The 18,864-nt window shown below is 32.5% G+C and overlaps 1 protein-coding gene, 1 long non-coding RNA gene and 1 pseudogene across 2 annotated transcripts; 1 reads left to right on the forward strand and 2 right to left on the reverse strand.

Moving 5' to 3' along the window:
• Window positions 1–4,591: 4,591 nt before the first annotated feature.
• On the reverse strand, window positions 4,592–5,495 carry LOC120137306 (glutathione S-transferase U8-like). The gene is made up of 2 exons (XM_039153088.1): window positions 5,320–5,495; window positions 4,592–4,919 (listed from the first exon to the last, which is right to left on the reverse strand). The coding sequence occupies exons 1-2, from the start codon at window positions 5,493–5,495 to the stop codon at window positions 4,592–4,594; spliced, it is 504 nt and encodes a 167-aa protein (XP_039009019.1).
• Window positions 5,496–10,345: 4,850 nt separating this feature from the next.
• LOC120137307 lies at window positions 10,346–13,331 on the forward strand (annotated as a pseudogene).
• A 561-nt stretch (window positions 13,332–13,892) lies between these two features.
• Window positions 13,893–14,830, reverse strand: LOC120137352. Its single transcript, XR_005517425.1, has 3 exons — window positions 14,554–14,830; window positions 14,239–14,316; window positions 13,893–13,992 (listed from the first exon to the last, which is right to left on the reverse strand). It is a non-coding gene; the product is annotated as an uncharacterized LOC120137352 (long non-coding RNA).
• Between the last annotated feature and the right edge of the window lie 4,034 nt (window positions 14,831–18,864).

Raw genomic sequence — 18,864 nt, forward strand, 5'->3', positions numbered from 1 at the left:
TCTATCCACATGTCTTTAGTGACTTCTTTTGGCCAATCTTGCTCGAGGAATTCTCTCAAAGGTGAGTAGCAGGTACTAAACCGATAATATGAAATCTTTTCAATTTTCCAAAAATGGCTACGTATCCAGCCATATAGTAGTTATGCGCATCTTGAAAATCGATCACCTCAAAGCCTTCGATAAGCATTCAAGGATCGAAATGTCTCTGCTAAAATCACAGGAGCAGGGTTGATCTTTTTTGGTAACTGTTCAAATAAATCCACAACTGCAGCCTCAATATATCCCAAGGCCTTCGGGAAGATGACTAAGCCATAAATACCCAGTGCAAAGAGATCAAATCGTATTTTCTCGTCAGGATGACTTTGAACGATTTCCTTAATAGCAGTCTAAGAAATACATTCGCCTTCACCTTTTTGTTTAGTACGAGAAAGCACCCATTCCTCGCGCACTCCTGCAATTTTTGCTAATTTGATTCTGAAGGGTTAAATTTTGATGGACTTGAAATAAATCCGATTCTCTTGAGCCTCTTCTATTTGCAACAAGGCAATATGTTCTTCAATGGTAGGAACCATATCTTCTTGATTAAAAGTGAAACAGTTGTATCATGGATTCCAAAATTGAATCAAGGCTCGGAGCAGCTCATCATCTATGTCAACATACAACATATAAGAAATATCCCATAACACTGGTAAAATTGCATTTTCTTGCTCGACTCCATTTTTCCCAAATGTTTCGTAAGTCTTGCACGTCATTTCTTTTAAGAGAAACATGAGCATAACCCAATAAATCTGACACATGATCGGCTTGCAAACTATCCCCTTCTTGTCTTTACAGTGCTTCAGACCACTGTTGTACCTCAGAGTTTTAAACAATTTGACTCAAATACTTTTCGTCCATTACTGAAAGCTTTCCAATTTGACGATTAACTAAAGATCAACACCCTCAATCTTGAATGATGCAATGCAAATAGCAAAAATAAAAGAAAAATCAACAAAGAAAACGAGTTAGTACGATAATGAGTTAATAAAATTTTGGAAAAACACCTACCCATCATGACCTAAACATGCTTTTTTAATAAATAACAATCCTACCCAAACATGCTTTTTATCCCATATACTTAAAATAATAAGATAAACCTTAAACCGCATAATTTTCTAATTCACATGCATTTATAAAAATAAATAATATATTAAAAGACAAAGTTTAGAGTTAATTTCTCCTTTGTGTACACTTATTTGGGAACCTATGGACAGAGTTTCGACCTGGTCTTAGATCGGGTGGGTTTCTACGATTTATTGCATGCAGAGTTTCAATTTTAAGAGTAAAGGTACTCGAATTGTCCTTGTCGGTGCCCCCTTGGGTGGGCTAGACCCTCAATCCTCACCCATTATAGGCTTAAGCGGATCGAGTTCAATTCGAGGGGGAACATTTCCCTATGCCTGACATGGAGAATAAATCCTCACGAAGACATAGGATATATGAACCCCGGAAGCTAATTGCTAGGTTGACACGGAGAATAAATTCTCACGAAGACGTCGCTTTCACTCCCACTTAAAAGGAAGAGCTCGGGTATAGAGCTTATGTTATGCAATGCAAGTGTCGTGTGTGAGGAGAAATTATCAAACCTTTGACAAACAACCACACAAAAATGAACTAAAGCGAATCTAAGATTTTAATATCTGAAAATCAATCAAATGCACACATTAGTATACAAACTATAAAATTAAATAACGATTGAATGAAATCAAAGGAATCGAAAATTAAATACAACTAACTTCTCAATTTAACTATAGAGACAATATATAATCGATTTATGGCTTGACCCTCTAATTCTCCAGCGGAGTCGCCAAGCTGTCGTAACCGATTTTCGACGATACGACGAGTCTCGACTTATTTTGTGAAAACTCGATTTTGTAAAAGAAATGTTTATGAGTTGCCATCGACCTTTTAAGTTAGGTAGGTCGAATACCCAAAAATCTTCTTTTAAAAGAGTTTTTGAGAAAAATACCATTTTAAAAATGCACCGATCCATGTATAACCAGAAATTCATTTTTTAGTAATAAAAGGATTTTGGGGGTCGATTATATGTGGGGAAGGATAAGCACCCCCACAACGCCTAAAATTGGTACCATCGATTATATATTGTCTCTAAATAGTAGAAATCTAAGAATTCGAATATATATTTAAATCACGATTCCATTATTCCTAATCTAACCATACAAATATTATAGAACAAAAATTCTAAAGAAAAATATAAAATATTCTCTTATTTCCAATTGAAGAGAAAATACTCCATAAAATACTTTAGGACGAATATTTCTCTTTCCAACTGAAATAAAAGGAATATAATAATTTTTCCTAAGAATTCAATATTAAAATAATTTTTATTCTACCAAAGAAAGAAATTAAATTCATTAATCCGAATTATATTATTAGAAAAGATAAGGGATATTAAATAATTTAAAAATATCGAGACTTAATCCCTAATAAAATTAGCAAATTGTCTCGATAAGTTTAAAATAGTGAATATTTCCGTTTCCCTTCAAAATTAATTAATTTTAAATGCAATCAATTTTTAGGTTTTTCTAGTGGAATATTTATTTATTTTAAAATATCGAAAAATGTCATCTAGTTGTCTTAAGACTGTCCCTTCTTAATATTTTAAAATACATAAATAATACCCTTAATCCAATTATGTAATCTGTTAAGTTATGCTAATGAGGCTTTTAAACAAAATAAAATATGATACATTGAAGCATTTAGAGAATATATATATATATATATATATATATATATATAAATGCACATATGGATAAAAAGAACAATTTTAAATTTATTTCTAACTTTATTTTACTTTATAAAAAAATATTTTCTAAATATTATATTAAACATAGAACATAATATTTATTCTAAAATATAATAAAAATGTAAAATAAAATATTTACATCATGCTATAATATTATGTACAAAGTAATATATAATAATAATACAAGCAAAATAAATATCTAAAACATAAAACATTCTTTAATGGTAAAAATAAACAATATACATATGAATCTACTCATTACATGGTGATAAAAATAAATTTATAGTAACCTTAGGATCTTAAACATTAATAAACAAATATCATGGCATGAAACAAGAATATAACCAAAACAGAAGCACTAGAATCATAATAAAACCATAACTATAAGACTAAAATGGAATATCATAAATATCAGAACCCAATTTCGAACAAAAAAATACATACAATAGAGGACTAAATTAAAATAATATGAAACCAAGCATCTAATTCGTAAATCTTAGAAAATAAAAAGAAATAGGGACTAAAACGTAAATGCACTGAAGCTAGGAGGACCTATGGCTCGATTAACCCTAAAAAGTTACTAAAATGTGAATCAACTTAAACAGAAAAGACAAAAAGGGTGATTTAACCCTAAACTAGTGACTAAAAGGCAAAACACGTAAAAGGTATAGGGACCTTAGCGTGGTTAACCCAAAAAACCTAAAATATCAACTCTTTCCCCATTTCCAGATTTCATTTCGCACGATACCCTCAACCCCAACTCTCATTTCCCTTTCTTCTTCCCTCAACCCACGACAGTCGCTCACTCTAAAAAAAACCGAAGCATCACCGCCTCGGCCACCCTACATGGGTGGCCATTCCCTCAACTTCCCACCATCACCTTGTCAAAACCCATCGCCGATAAACCCTGACGAAAACCCATTCTAGCCCCCTCGTCCATCCTTTGACCGAGAGATATTATACCCAAAACGAGCCATCATACACGGCAGAGCTGCTGCCTAAACTCAACTAACCTGACTCCTATCACTTCCCCTACAACCCTATTCGCCAAGGAGTACCAAAACCGTAAGGTAAATCCTTATACTTCTAATTTATTTTTTTGTCTTGTTTTATTATCTTTTTAAAAAAACAAAGAGAAAACGAAGAGAAAAAGAAAAACTAGCTTAAAAAAGGGCTCTTGTATTTCTGCTTAAAAAAAAACTGAGAGGAACCCAAGATCCCCTCTCTTGTTACATAGCTCGGTTCTTATAACCGATTTTACATAGGTTTAAAAACAAATAAAAATCCTAGATCTATTATGGATCTACTGTGTGAATGATGATATGTTTTTAATGCCCCGGATATTCTGGGGTTTTGTTAATGTCTCTGACAGGCTTTGACCGGCGTGGAAGTGGCGGTGGATGTACTTGGAATCGGCGACGACGGTTGTAGGTATGATATCTCTAGGGTTAGGATTAGGGTTTGGGCCTATACTTGGGTCAATGTGTCTGATTTTTTTTATTTGGGCTTGGGTTGTTTGGGTTTTAGTTAGGGTCTGTTGGGCTTGAGTCTTTGAGGTTTGGGGTTATGGGATTTAGGGTATGAAAAAGGGTGTTTACAAATATCTTTAAAAATAAATAAACTAACATAAGTACAACTTTATTCAAGCCCAATTCATTTACCCCTTACACCTTACATTCTTGACATATAATGGAAAGTCAGAAAGGACCAATTACAGTTGTTGAATGGAGTGACACAATAAATGCAGTTATATCAACATTAATCTGTCCATTCATTACTAGATAGTCAGTTCTTCATAAAGGTGATCAGTTTATCTCTAGGGGGCATGTGCTCCTTAACAACATTGCAGCTTACAAACTCTTCACACCATTTGATCAACAAGGGGAATTGTTCTGCATTCATAAAGTCTAGCCCTGAAACTTCTTGAATGCATCTAAGCCAAAATGCAATGAAGTTTGTTGATATGTCAACTAGTCCGATCGTCTCTCCCACAATGAATCGCTTCCCATCGAGCACGCTTTCGAGCTCTTTCAGACACTCTCTTACTTCTTCCATGGCCTTCTCTCGCTCTTCCCCGCTTCCCGGAAGAGCTTTCCACACCCGGACGCATGACCTGTGATGAACAGCAGGAAATATTCATAAACAAATATGGGTGTCTTCTACCTGTCAAAGCCAAAGGAAGCAGCTTGGATATGTGAATGGCCAAACTTTTTGGGTCATATTTGAATTATGAATTTTTGGAAGGGTCAAAATGCAAATTTACCATTACATTGATTTACAACTTTATAGATTTTGTAGGGATCAAACTACAATTTTATTATTTTTGAGGTCAAATAGGGATGTAAAACCAACCGTTCGATGGAAATTTCCTTTATTTATTAAAATAAATAACATGAACAAAATTTTCTATTAGTTTAATTAAATGAACGAACATGAATAAAATGCTCATTCATTTATTTATTTTCGTGATTGTTCGGTAATCTATTCGTTTATGTTCGTTTAAATTTATGCACATTCTCTTCCACGTACTTGAAGGAACGCCTTTCAATTCCAAAGCAATCTCCACCCTGCGGCTAAAAGGGCTTCCCCAAGCTCCAAACACCTTCAACTCTTCTTCACCCATGGTGAAGCACTTGAAAATGCAAAACTCTTCTTTGGGTCCTTGTAATTTATTCGAAGCCGATTCCATTTTGCTTTCATTGATCGAACAATGGTTGGCTGAAGATGGGGTTGTTAGAAAGTGTTGAATATAAAAACAAAAGGTCAAGGGATTTTCCTTGTAAAAGATGGAGCTAAGAAACAAATTCAGTGTTTAATGGCGTTTTCGTTTCCAGCAATGAATGGGAATCTTAATGAGATAATGGGCTATTAGATTGGAATTTTAATAGCCTAATTACAATTTTTCAGTGGTTTTTTTTACCTATTAGGACATTAGGGTTTTTTTATTTAGTCTATTAGGACATTCGAGATTTTTATTTTGGAAAATACGAAAAATATTATAATGAAACTGGAACTTGTCACTTTGAGGTGACGAGTTCTAACAAAATAATTTTTTTAATTAAATTTTATTACATCAAGGTAAAAAGTTTGAATGAAAATATTTTTTACTAGAACTCGTCACCTCAAAATACTGTATATCCCAAAATAAAAATGCTTTTGCCATATTTTGTATTTTTTTGGGCTGCCCTATTGGGCCAAAAAAACCATTTTCCATAACCATAAGCTGGCATAGGTTTTTTTAGCCTATTAGGGTATTCGGTTTTTTTATTTAGCCCATTAGGGTACCTGATTTTTTATTTTGGAGAATACGATAAATGTTACAGTGGAACTAGAAGTTGTCATCTCGAGGTGACGAGTTCTAATAAAAATATTTTTATTCAAACTCGTCACCTTGAGGTCACGAATCAACTTACTTCAATGGTTAAAGAAATCACTATTTTTCCTAGAGGTCACGGGTTCGAGTACCAACGGTTGCAGTAGGGTGATTAAACATTCATTTTCAAATGGTTGAAAGTGTTTAGAACAAATATTATTTTGTAATCGCCTTAACTTAATAATAAAAAAAAGTTGGCAGTCATTTTTTCTTATTTTTTTAAGTTAAAAGGGAAAATAAAATTACACCATGATCTTACATAAGGAGGTCCTTGAATATCCCTTGTGATGAGATCCAAAATAGTGGAAGGAGTAGTATTAAAAAGAATAAAAGAATTTGTGGATAGTTTTGATAACCAACATACAAATTATGATATTATTTATATTTATTATAAAAAGTCTCATTTTTCATGTAATCAACGATACTATCAAAAAAACGAATTAAGTGATTTCAGCGATTAAGAGATTGTTGTTATCTCTTGAATTATCAAATTTAAATACAATGTGATTTGCAGAGTAGTATGACCATTAATCATCATATTAATTGAGTCTTTCTAATAAACATCACCTTGTATTCATTCCGAACTAATAAAAAAATGATATGATGAGACTAATCAACATCTTTATTTGATTTTCTCTTTATAAATGATTCAAGTTAGATAAAATCAACGCCTTGTATTCACCCAAAATTTTTAAACAAAAATAATTCATGAACTTAATATTGTAAAATTAAAATTTATACACTAAATTTTAAATTAATATCAAGACTCCTAATACATTTAAATCTATATCTGAACCCTAAATCTAATCCTTAAATTATACCTAATTTCCACTTCAACCGCATTAACCAAAAGTGAAAAAAAGACAAAAATAATATATTAGCAATTAATATGATACTTCAATTTCAGTCTAAATTCAAAGAATAATCTAAGTAAAGTGTAACATATATTTTTAAGCGATTCAGATTCAAACAACTTAAAACATAAAGTGAACGGCAATTTAAATTATAGGGTAAAGCACATAAATGGTCATTCGACTATATGATATTATTTTGTTGAGTCCTTTAACTATTAAAAACAATAAAATGGTCCTCCGACTCAACAAAATAAAATCACATTAAAATGCTAAAACATATGAGAATAATGCTTTGATTCCTCTTGCTTCCATGTCTTAATAACAATAAATTATATGATAAATCCTTCCTACCATGATCTAATCAATAAAAAAATACATGTAATATAATTTAAATCATATTTTATTTTTACCCAAACCATTAATTATAGTAGAGTTAAAAAAAAGCTACAATAACTCATTTTCTAAATTAAAAAAAAGGAAAAAAATGGATTTTTACTCTTGAAATGATTTTCTTTAAAAAGAAAGCTATAATTTTCAAAAACTAATAGCAGCAAATTTCTTTCTCAAAAACTAAAATTGTCAGTTATAAAGCAAAATTCGCCATAATAATTGCCATTCAATTCAAATAAAAGGAAAAAGAAGAAGAAATAAACCAACAACTTGTTGATATAGTGGGATGAGGCTAGGGATGGGTATGGGTCCGATCTGAAAAATATATACCTTCCACCCGACCTGAAACGACCCGATTTTTGAGATAAAATCTCAACCGACCCGAAATAATAAAAAAAATATTTTTATTCAATAAAAACAATGATTTAATTAAAAAAATAATATATAGAGTGATATTATTGTAATCATTCCTAAATATATAAGATAAATTTATATTTTTTGGATTGAGTTGAGTATTTTTCACCCTAAACTTGAACCCGACCCGACCCGAATATCGCCTTTTAAAAAAACCGACCGACTCGACCCGAAACTAAAAAAATCAACCCGATCGGGTTGGGTTGGGTCGAAACCCATCGGGTTCAAGTCCCATGCCCATCCCTATATGAGGTACTAGATCCCTTAAACAATATAAGTAGTTCGAATCCTGATAATTGCGAATGGAACAAATTTGGTTGGGAATGTTATCTTTACCTCTATAGTACCCGATTTAGATTAGTCAATTATTATTTTTTAATGATGAGTGACCAAAACGTAATACTATGTATTAGGGGTGTTCATTCGGTTAAAATGGTGGCCGACAGAACTGAATTATCATTAACTGAATTAACCAAACTTTTTTTTTCTTTAACCGTTAACCGAACCGAACTTTTTTTTAAAAAATATTAACCGAACCGAATCAATTTCGGTTAATTTTTGAATTAACCGAAAATTTTTAAATTTTTTTAATTTATATAAAAATTGAATCTTTTTTAATTCAAAAAAATAGTTTACAATTAATTTAAATAATATATAATTATAAAATAAAAATTTATATGAATTTTTTAATTAATTAATATTGATTTAGGTTTAAAATTTATTAGATCTTAAATTATTAATTAAGTTTTAAATGGTTTGGGCTGAGCCCATATGTTATATATAATATATTTAAAATTTAATTTCGGTTAATTAACCGATTTCGAACCGAATTAACCGTTAACCGAATTCTAAAAAATTTATTAATCGTTCTTCGACCGAACTAATTCGGTGGCCAACCGAATTAACCAAACTAATTGATTCGGTCGGTTAATTCGGTTAAAACCGAAAAATGAACACCCCTACTATATATGATTTAAAAAAATAGTTAAGCAACCAAAATAGAAATAAATAACAAATGAGTTGCCAAATAGGTATTTTACCCTTCAAAAAATCCATGAAAGAGAACACACACAAGATTAAACCTTATAAAAAATCCATGGATTTAAATGCATAGATTCTCATCACCTTACCTTATTTTTCAAACACAGCCTAGAGATTTTCAAGCCCTTTTCTTGTCTCCTTCTTTAGTCATGATCAGTTTTACGATGATTTTCTCGAAAAATAAATTTTTCCTTAAATATTTATGTGTTAGACGTCCTTTTAGATAATATTAACGATCTAACACCCCTTGTAGAAAGGCGCAATTCATACACCGCGTCTTATGCCAGGTGTTGAAAGGTGACCCATGTACCGCGACTTACGTAGTGTAGAGACCAAATGTTAATTTCGTATTTTTTTTAAAAATGATGCCTAAAATATAATTAATTTATGTTAGGATAATTTTTATGTAAAAACTTCAATTTATTATTTATTTTTTGTGTGTGAAAAATATTTTTTTGCATTAAAATCTTTAAATATTCTTTTGCAAATTATTTTTTAACTCGACAAATTTTAATTTTTACATGAAATTACACAATACATATAATTTAGTATAGGAAAACTTTAAGGGTAAATAATTTAAAAAATGAATAATTTTATAAAAATTTTATAACTAGTATTTCTTTTACAAAATGATGATGATGATAAAAAAATATTATATAATTTAAAAAATAATAAATTTCATATATTTTAAAAAAAATTATTGACTTTTAAAATTAATTGTTTAAAAATATAAAAAAAAATTAAAATAAAATTTTAATTACAATTGAGGGATCAAATGAATTATTATTCATTAATTATTATTTTTTAACAACAGATAATAATGTTTATTCATTTTTAATAAAATTAGAATTTAATATTTATTTTATATTTTTTAAAATTAATATTAGAAATAATATTTTAAATATATAGGTGATATTTTTTATCTTTACATTCTTTTTTATTGAATTTTATTCGCTTTCAATTCTTTTTTTATTGTATTTTTATTGAATTTTAAATATATGAGTTATAATTCAAATTAATCATTTATTCTGCTATTATTCAAATTAATTAAAAAAAATTATGATAAAATACTTCTAAAAGAAAAGTATAAATACATACATAAAAATCTAAATATTTTTCTTTCTTTTGTGTTACTCTCTAAACTAATAAAAAAAAATTCAATAAAAAAAAAGAATGTAAAACTAAAAAATAATTAATAATATTTAATCATTTTTAATAAAATTGGAATTAAAATATATTTTTTAAATATATAAGTGATATTTTTTAAATTATATAATATTTTTTTATCATCATCATCATTTTGTAAAAAAATTACTAGTTATAAATTTTTTATAAAATTATTCATATTTTAAATTATTTACCCTTAAAGTTTTCCTATATTAGATTATATGTATTTTGTAATTTCATACAAAAATCAAAATTTGTCGATTTATAAAATAATTTACAAAAGAATATTAAAAGATTTTAATGCAGAAGGTTTTTTTTCACACACAAAAAATAAATTAAAAAAGTTAACGTTTTACACAAAAAATCACTCTAACAAAAATTAATTACATATTATGCACCGTTTTTTTTAAAAACATTACGAAACTAGCTTTGTTTGCCTGTACCAAACTTGAAAGCTACAAGCTTCTGGGTTTCGAAATCCGTTAAAAGCTTGTGCTACAGAGCTATAGAGCCAAATGTACGTTACTTAGACAGATTAGATTCTAGTGGCATGACTACTAACAACTCTGCGGTTTGTGATTCACTTGGTTTTGAAGAAAAGAACGCAGAAATGGAGAGTTCGGTTGAGAAAATGAAAGCTTTGGGGGTCGTGAAAGTAGTTCAAGCTCTGTTCTTTTGACGTCAGAGACAACAGTGCACGGGGATGAACACAGTCACAGTAGTTCTGAGGAAGGAGATATATTCACCGCCTTCAGTTCACAAATGACAAATCCAGCTCAGTTGGTAGTCCTGAGGCCGTAGGATCGAGTAGCCTACTATCTTATCTCCCCTTACCCCATTACATATGGGAACAAGGGATAGCCATTTTATTTTGTTGATGTGTTTGGAAATGGGGTTACAGAGATTGAGTTGATGAAGGAAAGATTTGCAAAATTGCTGCTCGGTGAAGATATGTCAGGGTCTGGAAATGGTGTTTGCAATGCCTTGGCTATTTCAAATGCCATCACCAATCTTTCTGGTAATGCTGACAGCTTCAATTTGTTTGATCTTTAACATAGTTTTAATAAATTTGATTTGTCAATGTTGGTATTTGTTTATGATTTTTTGTTGGTTGATTGGTTTTGGCTATTTCTCATTCACTGCCTTAACTCTGCAGCCACCTTGTTTGGGCAAATATGGAGGTTAGAACCAGTACCTCATGAGAAGAAATCAATGTGGCGACGAGATATGGAATGGTTTCTTTCTGTTAGCTATCACATTGTCCAGTTGATACCGACTTGGCGGACATTCCCGGACGGAAGCAAGCGTGAGGTGAAACAGTGATTTTAATATGTGACATTAGGGCTGTTTTGAGATATAGTGACCAAAATGCCATGTCACTTGCTGTGATTTCAGGTCATGAATTGCAGGCCCCGGTTGGATCTCTACGTCAACCTCCCAGCTTTAAGAAAATTGGACAACATGCTTCTCGTATGATTCACCGCCTTGTATTGCGATTATGTTTGCGGAGCTTATTTTAATGTAGCATATGCTATTTTGCAGGAGATATTAGATAGTTTTGTTGATGCAGAGTTCTGGTATGTTGACCAAGGGATTCTAGCTCAGCAGGCGGATGGATCAACCCCTTTCTGAAAAGCCCTTCAGCGTCAAGAGGAGAAATGGTGGCTTCCCTTGCCTCGTGTGCCGCCAGGAGGCCTCAATGAAAATTCGAGGAAGGAGTTGCAGCATAAACGTGACTGTGCAAACCAGATCCTAAAGGCTGCAGTGGCTATCAACAACATTACTCTAGCTGACATGGAAGTCCCCGAATCATATTTCGAATCTCTTCCAAAGGTAAAAGGAACTAAATATAAATTAGGTGTATAATGTATGCATTCTATGAGGTGTTAACTTCTGCTGGAATTTGTTTCAGAATGGCCGAGCTAGCTTAGGAGATCTTATTTATCGCTATATTTCATCCTATCTGTTTACGCCTGAAGTTTTCTTGATTGCCTTGATTTGTCCTCTGAGCTTCTTTGCTATTGAAATTGCCAACCGAGTGGAGGCCTCGATATATCTGTGGCGCAGAAAAACCAATCCCAAACCTGTCCACAACACAGCTCCCTCTAGTTCAAAGTCGTCATGGGACATGGTCAAGGACCTAATGGTGGAAAAGAGAAATACTCGCAGATTGAGCCGAGAGCCTACTTCTTGCGTGAAGCAGCGGTTCGCAGGTCTTCCCCAGACCTCTTTAGATATGAGCAAGATTCAGCACAACAAGGTTGTGTTACTAGTTACACTTTCAGATTTGTTCTCAAAAAGGCTTTTAATTACAAAAGTCATGCTGATAACTAAGTATCGTGGTGTTAGGATATTGGAAATCCATTCTGGAAAGCTACTCGAGAGTTTTGGAGAGCTTGGCATTTAACACTGTGGCGTGTATCAATGATCTGTTTTATGTGGATCATTTGACCAAGCATTCAGGTCAGTTCTCTTCACCGAACAGAGTTGGTGTAATTGGTCGGAGGAGTCTTTCGACTCCATACCACATGGCCTTCTCAAGCACTCCTTATAGAACTGCATTTACGACTCCTAACTTCTCACCAGCGCATCTAGTTAGCCCTGCAAGGAGAAAGACCACAGCAAGGGGATTGGAGTGAAAAAGGCCTTGCTGATAGATTATCTCAGTATTGATTTAAGAGATAAGGAATACCGTAATTCAAACGAAGAAACAGAATCCGGGTTCAAGCATAGCTCAAGCAACATTGGTATCGTTTGAAAGTCTAGACGAGGCAGCGAGCCTACCAAAACCGGATCCCTCCGACTATTCCCACAGAAGAGCCCTGGTGTTGCCCCATGATCCAATCTCCCGAGACAGCAGTCTTTCAACTGTTTCTATTTGTTTTTTTTTTTTAAATATTTGGTAGGAATAGGGAGATGCTTGAGAATGACGAACAGACGCCGTGTTATTCAATCTGTATCGTCTGCGTAGTATGTCTTTAAACAATCAATGGTTGTCTGATTCATGCTTGACTGGACATTTTTTAGTCTCTTTCATTTTGCCAATTGAACACAAAGAAAAGCCAATAGAATCGACAACGAATTCCGGAAGTACGATTCGTTTGACAATGGCCAACAGATTTAAAAAGAATGTTTCAACAATCCTGAATACAACTATTGGTAAAAGTAACATAAAAATCTTAATCAACTTTCACGATAAATGCGGTTGCAGACTATGTTTGCTAACCCTTTCGAGTCTTTCTTTAACGACCATTTAAAGGCATTGCGGTTTGCCCCCACCAACTGATAGATAAAGACTGCTTGAAATCTGTGGGTCTAAAGCTCCCCAATTTGGGTTTAGTTATGCTCTTTGGATTGTTAATTAAGGGACAAAAGAAGCCAACACAAGCATGGAAACAGATGCCGAAGCACAACTTGTATTCATCATTCATACTATCAAGGTCACTTGAGTACATAGTCCACATAGAATTGAAAAAAGAAAGTAATAGACTAACTCTCCTCATTCTTCACAGAGAGAAGGGAGTTGAACTGGTATATTGTCCTGCACAAACAAAATGAAGAAAAAAAAAAAAGATATCAACCTTCCAGTTAAAAATGCTTCGTTTCCTGATAATATACCAGATAATACCTTGCCACCAGTTCCTCTGGTTGCATATCCCGATCATCTTCTCCATTATCCTTGTACTGGAATGTTACGGGGGGAAAGCATGTTAGTAGATTCCTAAATCGAAAGATAAACATTTAAACTATTCAAAATTTGTATGCAAAAAGAATGCTCAAGTCACTGGATATGTTCATGGCTGTAGGACAACTGATGTACTCACCACAGAGTCTATTCCAGAGCCTGCTTAGTCTGGGGCGAGGGCATACGTCTTGGCCGCCATAGTAGATCGATGAACTCAGATGACATGGTTGTGCGCATTGCTGCGGATAAATGGAACTCAGTTCTGCATTTAGAGAGTTTCAGACAGATTAGTGCACCACGATCATTGGACGCATCATAAAAGAATTAGTTTCAAGAAACAAGCAAAAGTAATATATAGGTTTTACACAAAATCTATAATGTACTCAGAAGACTGGCCCTGTTTTGCTCTAATGTACAAGCAATAGTGTTTAAACCAAATACCAGAGTAAGGACTTGCAAGAGAATAAGCAAAATAAAATCGGCTAAAAGCAGTAAGTGGTGCACAAACCAGAGTTTCCAGGATTTGCATTCAATGGCTCATTCGGGGAATCCTGCCTCTGCCCACCAGAGACTCTCCTCCTGGAACCTAAAAACCAACACAAGCATGGTCAAACGATCGAAAAATGAAAGAAGCATAAACACAAAATTGGCCTTAAAAGAAAACTTGCATGCCATGCAGATGCTAAAAACCAATACAAGAAACAAGAGAAAAAAAGAGGAACAATCAAATAACCAGATTGAATGAAGAAAAGATTGAATCTTTGAAACATTGAATAGCAAAGAAAACCCAGAAAGATGGAAGTTCTAAACATGATGAAAATACCTTAGGTTGAGTAGGAAATAGAGACTCTAAAATCCTTGAAGGAGATGAAGGTGACACTTTTGAGCCAAAGAGTTGAGATGAAGAAGAAGACTTGGTTCCTTTGCCTCGTTCCATTTCTCTCAGCAGATTCGACTACTATTCTTATTCTCTAAACAAAACTTGTTACCATGAACTCCTTTTAGTATCCAACGGAGAGAGGTCTCTATATATAGAGAGATAAGTGCTTGAAAGAAAGCGCTCAGAGGAAAGAACAAAGAAAGAGAGACGAAAATAAGAAGATAACTGTATGAAACTGAATAATTACCTTAAAATCCTTATGTTTCCATTTATGTTCTGTCGTCCTTCTGCATTGTGTTGACGGATGACAGATTTCTGCCACGTGGAAGCCATGAGTGTTTAACTGCCTTCAACCGTTTACTGCCAAGACGACTCCTATGGATTATTCGGGGGCCTTACTATGGAGAATTCATTTAGCGGTGTCCGTCAAATTAATAAAAAAATATCTTTCATTTCGATTAAAACCATGACCTCAAGTATTAGGAAAGCTTTCTCCATTAGAATTCTCTCGATCAAAATCATTATTCTGTAAAAGATAAAGGGTTATTATTTTAAAGTCACTATGCCCCCAAAATTTTCTTTTCTCTGTGTTTTTATTTTGTTCTTCATTGTTATTATGTGTTTCATTAGTTTTTTCTTTTCTAATTGGAGCTTTATCCCAGTGAATTGTGCTTGATTATGCGTCTGTGCTCTTCTATTCCACTTATTGTATTTTCAATTTTTTTAATTTGCTTATTGAATTTTAGATACTGAACTTTTTTCATTACTTTTCGTTAATTTTGTAACGGTGTTATGACGTGGCATAATTAAATAATATTTTAATGTTAAATGTATGTAAGAAAAAAAGTTTTTTATTTCCTCTTCATTTTCTCCTCTTTCTTTCTTTCTCCCTTAAAAGTCAGAAGTGTATTTTATTTTATGTTGAGTGAGAGTAAGAAAACATAATTAGAGTAGATTTTGGCTATGCAAGCTTCTTTCGTAATCAAGTAACTATTTATAAATAGGTAGGGATTAGAGTTAAAGTCAAGTTGTTTAATGGGCATCATTACCTTAGTCCTCACACCAACACTAAAAATGAATATATAAAACACCATGTATGATTCAAACCGGAGACTTCACTCTTTTTCTCTCTCTCTCAGACTTTCTCTCTCGATAACTATTCATCGTCCTCTTTAGCTCGTTTGCTCTCTATTTCCCCTCCACCGAAAAATTGGTTGTAGTTATCCGCTTAAATCAAAAGGGATGAACCGTCAAAAGTTACCACAATCCAAGGTCTGACTTAGTATTTAACTTTATTTGTCTAATTTAGTATTTAAACTTAACATTAAGATTCAATTTAATACTTAAACCTTTTTAAGACAATCGATATCTGAACTTAGTTTATTGGTTCAAGTTGATACCTAAATTTGAATTTTTGATTCTAATACTAATCGACACTTATAATTTGTAACAAATTTGAATTGAAATACCAAATTTAGGTATCAATCTAAACAAAGTACCTAACTGAACCAATCAAATTTAAGTGTAAAAATGACATGCTCATAAATCTAATTCAACTAGATGATGAATGAAGGCGTTATTATATAAAAAGTCAAAAAAATATTTTTTAAGAAATACCCCAAACCAGATTTGTTAGAAAAATATCCTTAAACTGTCAATGTAGGATGATCTTGTGTTCTGCAAAAAGTGAGGTCAGACATCGCGTTTTACGAAAAACGAATTTCATGCATTTACTATTGTTTTTATCTAAAAAAGTTGATGTGTCTCGCATTCTATAAAATGTGAGTTCCATTAATCGCATTTTATAGGATGCGAGGTAGTCTTAGTGGACAGTTTAGGGATATATTTTAACAAATCTGGTTTGGGGGTATTTCTTAAAAAAATAATTTTTGTTTTTTTTTTTATACATTATCGCCACGAATAAACGCTATTTGTAGAGATATTACAAGTCAATGAATATTTTTTAAAGATATTACACATATACTAATTTATAATCACTTCAATCGAATCTATTAAAAAAATATTTTGCATTAGATCTTACCTAGCCAGTGTGCATTGACGTCCCCATTTATATCATTATCTTTTGCGTTGTTGGATTGGACCAACCCCACCTCAAGTGGTGGGTCTTATGTCACAGTTTCCATGAGAAACTAACACAAACTACCTTTCAATTCCATATCGGATACTTCATTATTCCCTTTTGGACTTTGGAGTTAGTTCACTAACGATTATAGAATTCGGAGAATATGATTTTTCTAGTCAATAATGATGATCGTTTGATGATAGAAAATCCCAAGTGTCGAGTACCGACAGGGCGGAGAAGACATAATACACTTAAAGTCGCCCCATGTTCTACATGGTGTATTACAATCATTGAAAATCAACCATAAATTGAAGATAAACATGACCATTAATGCAATCATAAAAATGCTAATATTCAACTCCGTGTAGATTAGGATAAGATACTGAATGGGATTATGGGTGCCATTTAACCTTACGTGGTTGATAAAACTAATTTTATGTTCATATAAGCTAAAACTCAAAATGGCATGGATAAGATCGAAAGAGCCAAAAAAATGAACACGTTAAGAGCATGATAGTGATGCCCCTATTTTGTCCGGTGCTCGTGTCGTGTGCTGCCGACTCGCTACGGTTTCTATTCTAGGATTTTGTTTTCTTTGGCTTGCACTAAAGAAGCGTTATGTTTGGACACAAACGAAAGGAAATGAAGAAAAGTTTTATTTTTATTTCGATAGAAGCAATTAATTTTATTCAAAATATGAAATATCTCAAATTACAATAAAGATTTACGACTATAATCGTAAATTAAGCATATAATTAGGAAAAATTTCTATAATCATTGAAACAAAACTAACAAATTAAGATCACATAAGGATTGTACAAGGAAAGATTAAAAATATAACCAATAAACTCTAACAGAGATAGATACAAACAAATATGATAACATCGGCAGACGAACCACAAAAAGGGATTAACCTATTGATAGACAATCGTCAAACCGCAAATCAGACTCGAGCGGCATGAAAATATATCCACGAGCGCAAATCGGGTATCTGAATCCAATCCGAAGGTCCAAAGCAAGGAAGATCAACACAATATTAAATAAGTGATCTTGATGAGTCATAAAGATGTCAAATCAACCCTTAGAAAAAAAATGAAAAAAGGAAAAAAAAAACATAAAAAATATCATAAAGGCCGATGAAACGTTACATACAAGCAGACTTATTAAAAATCAAAAAGCAAAAGAAAATAGAGATACGCTATAGAAAAGAAAAATACAATAAAGAATACCAACGGTCGGCAACCAACAATAAAGTCGGTGCCATCGCATATCAAAAAAGACAAAAAAGGAAAAAGATGAGTGGCACACCAGTGAGAGAAATCTTTGTATTTGATTTTATTTAATCAGCATAAATCAAAGTGTGACATATAAACTCCGATTTTTTTAATTAATTATATATTTTATTAATTATATTCATCTTAAAAATTTATTTATATTTATCCATGCAAATTTTTTACGTTATTAATATATGTATATATTCTTTTAAAAAATATCTCTGAATCCGACACTACTCATATCCTACTTCAATCCCAATGTTAGACTCAATTCTCTTCATACTTTAGTGGGTAAACAAGACGAGCACGCTCAGCCCAGAGTATCATAAAGATAATTTAGGTCTTGTAGACTTGGGAATTGGGAGCCTAGGCCCAAGGAAACAGTCCTTTTCAAGATTCAACTCATTTCCATTTTTAAACCCTTATCAACTTTCAACTCTTCGAATCGATTCTATGGTGAACGATTCAAAACCAAAGTCGTTTGTCTTAATATATATATTTTTTATATAAGGAACGGACCAAAATCTAGAAGAAAAGAGAGAGAGAGAGAGAGAGAGAGAGAGAGAGAATTCAACCCTCCATGTATGACTTGTTAACCTCACAAAATCTTACCAATTCCAAAGCTCTGCTATTACATGAATTTGCATTACATTTGCCAAGTTTGGTGGTTTGCACAAAGTTGATGTATGGACAAAAATCATGGACAAAAATATTATTTCCGAAGCATATTTTCAGAAGAAAGTTTCGGAGATAATAACAAATCCAATAACATCAGGGCAAGAATTTGAATCTGATCCCATGTTCCGTTAGTGTCGATATGTACATGCAACAAAAAAAAAATGGAAACAGAAAAGGAAAAATTATGGCCAAAATGCTAATGAAGTTTCCACGGAAGGC

The sequence above is a fragment of the Hibiscus syriacus genome, unplaced genomic scaffold, assembly GCF_006381635.1.
Source record: "Hibiscus syriacus cultivar Baekdansim isolate YM2019G1 unplaced genomic scaffold, ASM638163v2 tig00110656_pilon, whole genome shotgun sequence".
NCBI lineage: Eukaryota > Viridiplantae > Streptophyta > Magnoliopsida > Malvales > Malvaceae > Hibiscus > Hibiscus syriacus.

Excerpts from the sequence above, each read along its gene's own strand:
- LOC120137306 (XM_039153088.1), bottom strand. The coding sequence starts at position 5,495 with ATGGAATCGGCTTCGAATAAATTACAAGGACCCAAAGAAGAGTTTTGC. Across the intron at positions 4,920-5,319 it reads TCAAGTACGTGGAAGAGAAT|GTCATGCGTCCGGGTGTGGA; the intron begins GTGCATAAATTT and ends TGTTCATCACAG.